An 11,701-nucleotide genomic window follows, 5' to 3' on the forward strand; every position below is an offset into this window, starting at 1 on the left:
ACATTCAATTGTTCACATGCTTGAGTATTGAATGCTCGTTTCAAATATTTTTCCCCATCTTTTGTCTCTGCTTCAATAACCAAATTAGGTGCTGATCCATCAAGAGGAGCAGGGTTGCAATATTTTCAGCAGATCATATCTGTAGTGCGATGATTGATGTAATGATATGCATCAACCATAAGTCGGCTAGTCTTGCACAATTCATCCCAGCTTCCATTTTGAATGCTTGTTCTAAGAACCAGACATGCCTTATCAATGCATATATAATCCGGTCTTGTACTTTCATCTGGAAATGTATCTTCCATAAACTTTAGAATGTTTGTTGGTGACTCAGCTTTTGCAAACTTGACCCATGCAATGACAACACCACAAGGTGCACAAATTGTTTCCACACAATAATAGCGCTTTGGACTGAAGTAGTTTTTATTTTCTACTTCAGGAGCTTCCTCATCATGAGGTTGAACATTTCTGGGAACTTCTGGATTCCAGGCAAGATTTTCATTTGGTTGATTTAGCATTCGTCGTACCCCAGCCAGGCTTGACTTTGATTGAGACTGTCTATATCGATGCCAGTCATTGCACTTCAGTCACCCACTACCAACTGACTATTAGTCATGCAAACTCCACGTAAGTTACATGACTAAATGTCATGGACCATATCTAGATTCTAGATATATATGGGTCATAAAAAGCCCTGAAATCTAAAATATATTCTTGAGACATGGACCCTGAAATGTCACACAAAAATTATAATGTCTGTGTCACGCCCCCAAAATATATTTTGCAAGTGAAATGCAGTAAGGATATATTTTTGGTGAGTGGACCCTGAAATGTCACTGTCACACCTTAGAAATATATTTTTGCCCTGGCTTGGCCTTAGGATATATTTTGGGAGACAGATGTGGTAAGGATATATTTTTTGGGTCTGTAGGGGTGTCAGGGGTCCTAGTTTCACCAAAAAAACTTGTGATTTTTTTTGCTGTCTGGGATATATATTCTGGAAGATTCTGCAATGATTTCCAGGGGTTTTGGCAGTATGTAGGTAGCAATAAGGGGCATCAATAGCATCTGTGACCTACCTGAGTAGTTGCTTGCATATTATCCACTTTGACACTATAGATACAGTTTGCACTATGAAATTCTTTAGCTGCCTTGAAACACCCTCTGAGTTGACAAAGTCCTTTGATCTTTCTCTTCTTCTCTGTTCAGTTGGAGGTCTTTATTGTCCTCCACTGATTCCTGCCGGAATCTGGCGGAATCCGGGCTATTCCTGGAATTCCGGAGGAATCAAATTTGGCAGAGGGCCCTGCCAAATTGATCAAACCATTCCGGCGGAATTTTGATGGAATTCAAATTCCGCCAGAATGGTTCCAGGAATCACCCGGAAGGAATGATCCCGGAATGAGACAGAACGGAATTCCTGACGCCCAAATCAAGTGTCGGCATTTGCCGACGCTTGATTTGGGCGTCATCAACAAACAACTCCCACTCTCTCAACCACCACCATCATCCACGACGCCAACCCACCTCGCGACACCGCCACATCACCAACGGCCACCACGACGCACACAACGACGACGTCCGTCGTCGTTTCACCACAACCCCAACACAACACCACGGCCACGACACGGAAACGACGCCCCAACGCCACGTCACCAGCCTCAGTAAACGAGCGCGCCAACACGTTGCCACGTCGCTATCAGCGACGTGGTAACCAGACGACGAACGACGACTTGCCGTCGTTCGTCGTCATAGGTGAGCACCCCCCATCCCAAGCTCATCCCACCCAGCCTGCTAACACCAGGCACACGACGAGGGACAACCACGTCAACGCACGACCACGACCACCACGCCCACAGACGACGACACGCCTCACCACGTCAACGGAGGGCCACGCCAACAAACGACACGCCCACGACGACACCACCACCACGTCAACGGGCGACGACCGCGTCAATGGACGCCCACACATTAGTGGACGACGAGCGACCACCGCCACGTCAACAGACGACGACGACGAAGCCAACGGACAACGACGAAGCCAACGGACAACGACGAAGCCAACGGACGACGACAACGCCAACGGACGACGACACCAACGGCCAACGACGACAATGCCGCCAACAGACGACAACGCCAACGGACGACGTCGACGATGCCAATGGACGGCCACGTCAACGACGACGAGCGTGTCCCGCTCCACCACGTACACACGGCGACAAGTGTTGTCCCTCCCCCTTTTCTTTCCCTCCCCCCTTCCTCCTTTGCTTTTCCCTTCCCCTGTCCCTCCCCATTTCCATGTACCCCTTTCCTTTCTCCTCTCTCTTTCTCTGTCTGTCCCTCCTCATTTCCCTGTCCCTACTCCCTTCCTTTTCCCTATCACCCTTCCCCCTTCCCTTCCCTGTCCCTACACCCTTCCCCCTTCCTTTTCCCTGTCCCTACACCCTTCCCCCTACCTTTTCCCTCCCCCTTCCCTGCCCATCCCTTCCTTCCTCCACCCCCATTTATTTCTGCCCCCCTCCTCCCCCCCTTCCTTTAACTTAGAATACAGTAAAATAATCTTTGTGTACCACTTCAATATATTAGAATTTGAATCTATATAACTGTTCTAAGAAGAAACTTGTGAGGTTATTATAGGACAAGATATAATAATAAATTGGCTGACTACATTAGACTTACAATAAATATGATAGGCATGAAGTCACATAGACTTGGGTTTGGATGAACAACATGCAGAATCTAATGTCTCTGAATCTGATTGAAATAAATAAATCCATGTAGTAGTAAGTAACTAGTCAGATGCCTTATGCCCTTGTTTAGTAAAAGATTTAGTGCTACAATTCTATTTGTCTGACCTAAAGAAGGAGATTCAGGGTCCAAAATTAATTAACCAGAAGTCCTAGTGTTCAATTTCTGTTGATTCCAGTTGGATTCCTGTCGATTCCGGCCGGAATCCTGTGGAATTCCAGGATTCCGGCCGGAATCAGTGGAGGAATGGAAAGTATTGTTCAGTTGCACAGTTCACCAACATCTGTATTACCATCAAGTTGGCAAAGTGCTTTGATCTTTCTCTTCTTCTCTCTCCAATTGCACCATATCTGCATACCCCACCCACATCTGTATTACCATCAAGTTGGCAAAGTGCTTTAGTCTTTCTTGTCTTCTCTCTCCAATTGCACCATATCTGCATACCCCACCCACATCTGTAGTAACACAAACTTCACTAAGTTCTTTATTGCTTCTCTCCTTCTCTTCCTTTTTTCCTCTCCTCCTCTTCTTCTCTCCCTGTGTTCACCCATCTATCTCTTGAGTTTTGATTGTAAACTTATGGACCATGAATTCTATTCACCATGTCATTGTATGGAGTCACATCTATCTTTCCACTAAATCCTAACCAAGATCTTTTTTCAACCATATTATGAATCCAGATACATAATTTCTGAACTGTATCATGAATATATTGATTAGAAAGAAGCTGAACCCAGATTCTTTCAACTATATCTTGAACCAGAATATATTTACCACAAGATATTGAACCAGGGTATGTTAACAATATATATTCTGAAGCTATATCTTGCACAAGGATATATCTTTCAACTTGATCCTGCACAAAAATATATATTCAACAAGATATCGAACCAGAATACATTACCAAGATATATTCTTTAGCTATATCTTGAACCAGGATATATCTTACAACTTTATCTTAAACCAGGATAATAACAAGATAAATTCTTGAGCTATATCTTGAACAAGGATATATCTTTTCACTTTATCATGAACAAGGATATATCCTTCAGCTTTATCTTTAACAAGGATATCTCTTTCAGATTTATCTTGAACCAGTATATATCACCAAGATATATTTGTAAGATATATCTTGGACACAGATATATCCTTAAACTTTATGTTAAACAGGGATATATTATTAAGCCTTATCTTGAAGCAGGATATATTATCAAGATATATTTTTGAACTATAAAATGAATCCAGATATATTTCAAATCAGGATTCATTTATTTCCAATATCCTAAGTCAAGATAAATCTTCGAAATATATTTTGAATATTATTAAGCTTTATGTTGAAGCAGGATATATTACCAAGATATATTTTCCAACTATAAAATGAATCCAGATATATTTCAACCCAGGATGCATTTCTTTCCAAAATATCCTAAGTCAAGATAAATCTTCCAAATATATTTTGAGTATTTGTTATGCAAGCATAATATATATCCTAAGTCAAGATATATCTTCAAAATATAATTTGTGATGTAAGCATGATGAAAAACGAGTGATCGAGTGGGTTAATAGAGAGTCAACCAAGTGACTTAATCGAAACTGAGTCAAGGATATTAATATGTAAGAAAAGAGTGGAGTTGAAACTGAGTGAAGGATATTAATGTGTAAGTAAAGAGTGGAAGGATAGGCATGGGTAAAGACAGTGAAGGAACAGCCAACAAAAACCTGTGTATTACTGCAATCCCAAAAGTTAGATCAAGTAAAGCATGGCATAAAGGACTTACAAAGGACTATAGGAAAGGGAATTGACAGAGCAAGGTGTGTAGGTGGACAAAGGCAAAAGGAGGGGGACACAGCCTAAAACCACCAAGTCAGATTGATGAAAGAACATTATAAAGGACTTACACAATGATGTATGGACAAAGGCAAATCAGGAACACAGCTACAAATGAACCAGTCAGATGCATGAATGGACATAAGTAAGGACTTAGGAAATACCCAATGAGCAGGAAAACAACCCAAGAAAAAGAAGTCCAAAAGGACTTAACATATAAGCAATGACCTAGGGAGCAACTGAACCTTGAGAGTTCTTCCTTGGCCCAGCATGTTTGCCTGAAACGCGAGCATGACCCGAAGTACTAGCGAAAGGCTGAGATACTGATCAAGATGAGGAGGCAACGTGAGCTGAAGAACTAGCGAAGGGTTGAGAAACTGAACGAGACGATGAAGCTGGTGTCTTCTGGTTCTTGAGTGGGTCAAAGAAGGAGATTGGGTGTTCAGCTCGTCGAAGTTTGGTATAAAACATGTTATCGGGAAGGGAGGTGAAGGAGACGTGACGTTGGCGTTTAGCAGGACATTCCACTTCTGGTTGTTTCGGCAGACAGCGGTACTCTCTTGTGGACCTATGCTTGAGTTCTTCTTCAGGCGAGGCCATGGCGGTGTCATGTGATCGTTTCTTCGTGGACAACGCTGGAGACGAAGGGAAAGAACTGACAGGCGAAGATGTATCACCTTTCCGATCACGCTTCTTCATTGGGGCCGAAATGGAGCAATTGCCATGGACCCATTTGCTCGAGTCTTTGACGAAGACCATCAGAAGACCTTCAGAGTTAATAATGACGGGGATCTCACCGAAGCAAGCTTCACTCTCTTGGATTAGTCTTTGCTCTAAAAAAACAACTCAGACAAATGTAAGTCAACAGAAAATTATAGAACTTACCGTCTGACCAGGGCTTCACCACCAAGAGCTTCTTTACAATCAGAGTCGATAGGTGCTTCCATTGAGAGCTCGTGATCTTCATAGGTGCAAATCCCGGGCAGAACACTATGTTGACCATGGCAGAATCCCATCCTGTGATAACAAGTTTGAATTGGTAGGCGAGATTGGGCCACGTGGTCCAAGGGGCCGACTTGTGTCGATCCTTTTCAGCCAAACACCCATCTGAATACCATATCAATAACGGTTAATGACTGAACAAAACAAAAATATTACTCAAAAGATCAAGAAACAATTGCGTGAATTGTTTCTGACGTTCCTTCATGCAAGGTAGCACATCGAGCCACATTGAGTTCCTCCATCGACTGCTTAATTTGCTGGTCCGCATGCATAGCGCTATAGCAGTACAAGTAAGAAAAAAACCCATAACATGAAAGAGGGACAACACACCGGACTCTGCTAACAAAGATGTCCATCAAGGTGGGAATTGGCCACTCCTCACGGGTGCAGAGTGCTTGAAGGTCCTCGGAACTCATGAAAAAACCCGTCTTGTTCCGCGCCGTAAGATTTTTGCCGCTGTAGACCAAGATGCCAGCAACGTCGAAAGATTTGTCACGACATTTGATATTGGTGATCTGTAAAAGTGGTGTATGTAAGAAGATTGTGATGAACAAACCAATCAGACTTACAAGGTCGCGAATTTCCTTCATGTAAGACGCGAAGCGAAGGTTCGCGTCACGGACATTAGTCCCTTCTTCGTTCACTTGATTCTTGATGAAACTAACAGCCTCCTGGATCCGTTCATCTTTCTCTTCTTTTGTTGTGGCTCCTTCCATAAGCTTCTTGTACTCCTCGTTCGTGGCCCTGTTCCAGAGCTGGAGGCCTTCTACAATCATATTATATGAGGAAGCGGGTTCAAGAAGGTAAAACGAAGACTAACCGTGATCCCCCTCCTCTGGTTTCATCCTGCTAGCATATATTTTGAACATATTGTACCAGTTTGGAGCCCTCTTCTCCTTGCGCAAAAGACCTGCTTTCTCCATGGCAAATTCGGAAGAACGGCCATAGAGATGGCCCAACCTATGTGCGACTTGCCAGACGATCTGGCCGAACATTGGATACAATGCCGTTTCCAGGAGTGAAGGCTTTGTCAAAGACAGCTCGTCAAGATCCAGCAGCAGGGCATCGGGCATCAAGATCAGTCCATAGCTGTTCAACACTGAAACGGCGTCCAGCTGGGAAGGTGTATATGACACCCTTAAGTCCTTCCAGTGGGCGTCTGATGAGGTCGGGATCTTGCCTTCTTTTTTCATCGTTGATAACAAAATGCGAGCAGCTTTGGATTGCACTTCTTCCAGCTCGTCAGTCCTGGGGGTCGTGTGGGGCCATGTAACCCGCAGGGAGCATAAGGTATGCCTGTGTGTCGTTATCCCACATTTCTGTATGCCTATCGGCAGCGTTTTGGGCACCTTCTTGAGGTAAGGAGCCTTGGTAGCGAATGTAGCCCTCCTCCCAGGGCTTTCGGAACTTGTAGGCCACCTCTTCCCCCTCGAGGCCTGCTACCAACGCTGCCTCTTCCCCCTTCGAAATGTCATAAACGTGGAGAGGGTGGATCTCCACCAGTAGCTGTTACTTTCATATATGAATAATGGATACTTTGCCAAAATGCATCTTATATCAGAATGGGTAGTTGTCCAGTGGATAGTTTGCCAAGGGGACAGTTTACCAAAAGGTAGTTTACCAAGAGTCATGACGTGCCATTGGTGTAGGCTGTACATAGGGTGTGCTGATGAGCTTGGGGTCGTGCTCACTGTCGGTGACGACGTCGGGCATTGTTTTCAGGGTCCAGGGCGCATTTCCAAATAAGGAAATATGCACTTTTCCAAATGAAAAATAGCAATAAAATAGGGGAAAAATCAGAAAAAAATGGGGGATGGTGCTCACTGTTAGTGACGACGTCGGGGGCTGTTTTCAGGGTCCAGGGTGCATTGCCAAATATGGTAATATAGCCAAGAATAGCCAGAAAATAGCCACAACTTGTGCATGATGTCAAAAACTGCTGCTGCAGCACTGGCAATATGATGGCAATCCTTCAACCTCATCCCCATAACATAGATAGGTCCAAGGACACCATAAACTACATGTCAACTACATACTTTTTTAAATGAAAAAGCGGACACTACAAACTTTTGTAGTCTCAAAAAGCGGACACTACAACCTTTTGTTGTTTCAAATAGCAAACAAGACACTTCAGTCACCCATTTTTGGGTACCTATGAGGTACATCAATTCCTTGATTTAGGGTACCTTGGGGGTACCCATTCCAGGGTGGTATATGAGCTCCATACCAATACCATGGTACCATGGAATGGAAAACCCATACCATACCCCACTCATACCAATACCATGTCACCATACCATACCATGTCCTGTTATACCATACCAGATGGTATGATGGCACTTCATACCATCATACCAAAGCTGACATAGGGTGTCTGGGGTCCTTTTCCAAAATATATAAATTATTTCTGCAGGCTACAATACTGGTCCATTGGGTGCCATTTTTTGTGGGGTGGTTCTCCAGGTTTTTCCTGAGATATTAGGCTACAAATTGAGGCCAGATAGCTTTCACATGCATCCAAAGCCATTTAATGATACATATCTTTCCCAATCCTGTCTATTAGAACAATATTCATCCAAATCAAACAAAACCACATCTATTGTGATGACGTGGTCATGGAGAAGAAAAGAAAAGTGGAAATGCTTTCAGGTTTTTGCTAAGATTTCCAATTCCAAGTGGAGGCCAGATAGTCAACTCCAACCTTTAAAAATCAGTTCAATTGAGGGTTTTTTCATTCCTGAAAAGCCATTAATATGAATGCTTTCAATAATAGGTTAAATATATTTTGCCCAGTAGGGCCAATCAGACAGTCCTGCCTACTTACATAGCATACACATATAGTATGGCCAACAACACCATCATATAATCTCAATTTTCTTAAAAACTACATATAATCAAGTATTGTTGTCCTGAGTGTTTGGCCAAAGTCTTCTTTGTCATAATATTTGGTCCAATTTATTGAAGCTGAGTGAATCTGTCCAATCCAGAGTCTTGTCAGAGTCTTCATTATCAAAATATTATACCATGGTATTGTAATCCCTTGTTGCACTCTCATACCATACCATACCATGGTATTGCACCCTCATACCATACCATACCATGGTATTGCACTCCCATAACATACCATACCATGGTATTACACCCTCATACCATACCATGGTATTGCAATCCCATCCCATACCATACCATGGTATTGCATTCCCATACCATACCATACCATGGTATCACACTCCCATACCATACCATACCATACCATGGTATTGCACCCTCATACCATACCATACCATGCCATACCATGCACCCTCATACTATACCATGGTATCAGGAACCATAATCTATTTTTATTTAGGCAGAGGAAGGCAGAAAACCCTCATTTCGAAGTTTGTTTACATATATTTACCAATAGCTTTGACTGAAGTGAGGCTAAAATTTTGTAGTGTCTGCTTTGATGTGTGCACTATTTCCTAATTGGGAAAAGTGTTACACTTTTTTCTGCCATACCCAGTGCACATTTAGGTTGGGAACTGTTTCCCACGCTCTTTGGGCCACTGGAGTTAGTGGCTAGCTTGTTGTTGTCATTGTTCATGACTATGTCTGCACTATTTCCAAATTGGGCCATTTCCTAATTGGGAAAAGCGTTACACTTTTTTCTGCCACACCTAATGTCAGGCACAGTGCACATTTAGGTCAGGAACTGTTTCCCACACTCTTTGGGCCACTGGAGTTAGTAGCTAGCTTGGTGTTGTCATTGTTCATGACGATGTTCGGTTGAGGGTTCAATTCTCTTCAGTGCAATTATTTATTTTACTTAAATATAGTAAGGACACTATAAATACTATGTTTATATGTATTCTAATGGTATACTGGTCTTCCATGGAATCCATATGGACTGTTCCATGGAATCCCTATGGAATAGTACATGGATTTGCAATTGAAATTCATTAGAAATTCCATGGAATCCTCATGGACCAGTCCATGGAAACCATATGGAATGAAAAAATGGCTGGGTTGCCTGCCAAAAAATTGTCCATATGGATTCCATGGAATGGTGTTGGAATCCACCCATTCCATATGGAACATACCAGGGAGTGTAAAGACCTCGATAATTTCTTACATTTCAGCCTGCACATGTCCTCCTTTTATACTATTCTATGTTATCTATTTATATTTACATGTCCATGCATTGTTGGACAAATTAATTTTGGTTTTTAGTAAAGGTTTTTAGTGGCTAAGTTGTGTGTGGCACAACTGGACTGACTTCTTTTAAGTTTTCGTAGTGTTTTCTCTCTTGGGAGGAGGCTCTGGAATATTCTTCAAGGCCGAACACTCCTGGGTCAATGACGTGATGATGCCCATGATGCATATCACCACATGATTTCTTTGATCATGCTTCGTAGCCTGTGACTAGTTGCCTTCTTATGTTGGGAACATGTCAAGTTATACACTCAAGCGTTACTCATTGAATTACATTGTTTAATCCATATTAGCAATAAACCCTGGTTTGGTGTAAACTCCAACACTCTGTGCTGAGGTGTGTTTACTCTACAACACTTTTACAGTCAACTATTGGCAATGGGACCAACCCCAATTGGGGCAACTGCAACAGAAAAAAAGACTGGACCATGGACCAGTTCAGTTCGGTCCACTGGCTTTTTGTGGTCCTATGGACTGACCCTTTACAGCTATTTGCATAAATGATGGCAGTAGGGCGAAAATAGAAATACATTATATCTATGACGCACTTAGAAAAATTTGAGCATTTTCACTGCTTTCCACTTGTCTCACTACCATGGTCTACTGCAAAATATCGCCTGACGTGAAATTGGCCGCCATCAAGCTATATGAAAAGAATCTTCTTTCTCTCAACGACATTCTCGACTGCTGTGGACTCTTGGAGCGAACCTTCTGGCGTGTATGCAAGCTCTATCAGGAAACCGGTGACATTGTGCCTCCCACATGCACAACGCGAGGTCAGCCGAAAAAACTACACTTCGACGATGTAACAAGGTCTTTACCTTCCCCGGTATAATCCATATGGAATCCATGGAATCAATGTTGGCTGAGGACACAGCCAGTTTCTGATTCCCTGGACATCATGGATTCCATATGGAATGATGCTGGAATGGTCATGGAATGATTAATTCCATATGGACTCCAACACCATTCCATATGGATTCCATCAGATTCCATATGGAATGCAGGCATATCCACATGTATTCCATGGAGCAGTCCATATGGATTCCATGGAAGGAATTAATGACTATTATACCATTAGAATACAGTGTCCTTATTATATTTAAGTAAAATAAGTTTTTTTACATCTCAAGGAATTGAACTCTCAACCTCGTGAATGTAAGCAGCGCTCAAGCTGACTGAGCCATGAAGGCATTATTATATGAGAAACCAAAGGTATATATATACCGCTTATAGGCACGTGCCACATCAAACGTGACAGCTGTGGCTGAAGCGTTGCCACATCATTCCTTCCTTCCTACCACCACCATCACCATCCACCACCACCGTTTCAAACCACGACCACCCACAACGTCGACAATGACACTGATGCTGACGACGCGTGACCAGGGCCCAGCCCAGGTAAGTGGGAACAACCACCCCACCCACTCTCCTTTTTAACACAAACCACAGGTGCCACGTCGCGACGTGGCAACCAGACGGCGAACGACAACATCGGTCGTCTTTCGCCGTATCTGCTCAGCCACGAGGACCCACCACCACGAACAGCCCACCAACACACCACACCAACATCAACAAGCGCCCACCACCACGAGCGCCCACCACCACAAGCGCCCACCAATGTCAACGACCCCACACCAACGACGACCAGCGCCCACGAAAACGACCGCCCACGGACATCCAGCGACCGCAAACGACGTCCCCGCCCACGAAAACGATGTCCACCGCCCATGAACGACGCCCCACCGCCAACGATGTCAACCACCCATGAACAATGGCCACCACCAACGACGTCCAATGCCCACCGCCCACCAACGACGTTCCCCGCCCACGAAGACAATGTCCGCCGCCCGCCGCCCATGAAAAACATCCCCCGCCCACGAAACAATGTCCGCCGCCCATGAAAAACGTCCAGGGGATCCTCTAGAG

General features: G+C 43.7%; 4 protein-coding genes across 4 annotated transcripts; 2 read left to right on the forward strand and 2 right to left on the reverse strand.

Moving 5' to 3' along the window:
* Nucleotides 1–125: 125 nt before the first annotated feature.
* Nucleotides 126–518, reverse strand: LACBIDRAFT_299163 (uncharacterized protein; the record flags this gene model as incomplete). The annotated part of the gene is made up of 1 exon (XM_001890744.1): nt 126–518. One exon carries the CDS (start codon nt 516–518, stop codon nt 126–128), a length of 393 nt encoding a protein of 130 aa, XP_001890779.1.
* A 494-nt stretch (nt 519–1,012) lies between these two features.
* On the forward strand, nt 1,013–2,725 carry LACBIDRAFT_335843 (uncharacterized protein; the record flags this gene model as incomplete). The annotated part of the gene is made up of 5 exons (XM_001890741.1): nt 1,013–1,034; nt 1,364–1,579; nt 1,660–1,755; nt 1,777–2,550; nt 2,694–2,725. 5 exons carry the CDS (start codon nt 1,013–1,015, stop codon nt 2,723–2,725), a joined length of 1,140 nt encoding a protein of 379 aa, XP_001890776.1.
* A 1,630-nt stretch (nt 2,726–4,355) lies between these two features.
* LACBIDRAFT_335844 (uncharacterized protein) lies at nt 4,356–7,291 on the reverse strand (the record flags this gene model as incomplete). Its single annotated transcript, XM_001890745.1, is given in 12 exon segments — nt 4,356–4,477; nt 4,527–4,599; nt 4,648–4,684; nt 4,805–5,211; nt 5,237–5,409; nt 5,462–5,683; nt 5,796–5,854; nt 5,909–6,093; nt 6,148–6,344; nt 6,399–6,874; nt 6,894–7,084; nt 7,235–7,291. 12 exon segments carry the CDS (start codon nt 7,289–7,291, stop codon nt 4,356–4,358), a joined length of 2,199 nt encoding a protein of 732 aa, XP_001890780.1.
* Nucleotides 7,292–10,367: 3,076 nt separating this feature from the next.
* Nucleotides 10,368–11,506, forward strand: LACBIDRAFT_335845 (uncharacterized protein; the record flags this gene model as incomplete). The annotated part of the gene is made up of 3 exons (XM_001890742.1): nt 10,368–10,490; nt 11,009–11,173; nt 11,225–11,506. The coding sequence occupies 3 exons, from the start codon at nt 10,368–10,370 to the stop codon at nt 11,504–11,506; spliced, it is 570 nt and encodes a 189-aa protein (XP_001890777.1).
* Between the last annotated feature and the right edge of the window lie 195 nt (nt 11,507–11,701).

The sequence above is a fragment of the Laccaria bicolor genome, genomic scaffold (assembly GCF_000143565.1).
Source record: "Laccaria bicolor S238N-H82 LACBIscaffold_163 genomic scaffold, whole genome shotgun sequence".
Taxonomy (NCBI): domain Eukaryota; kingdom Fungi; phylum Basidiomycota; class Agaricomycetes; order Agaricales; family Hydnangiaceae; genus Laccaria; species Laccaria bicolor.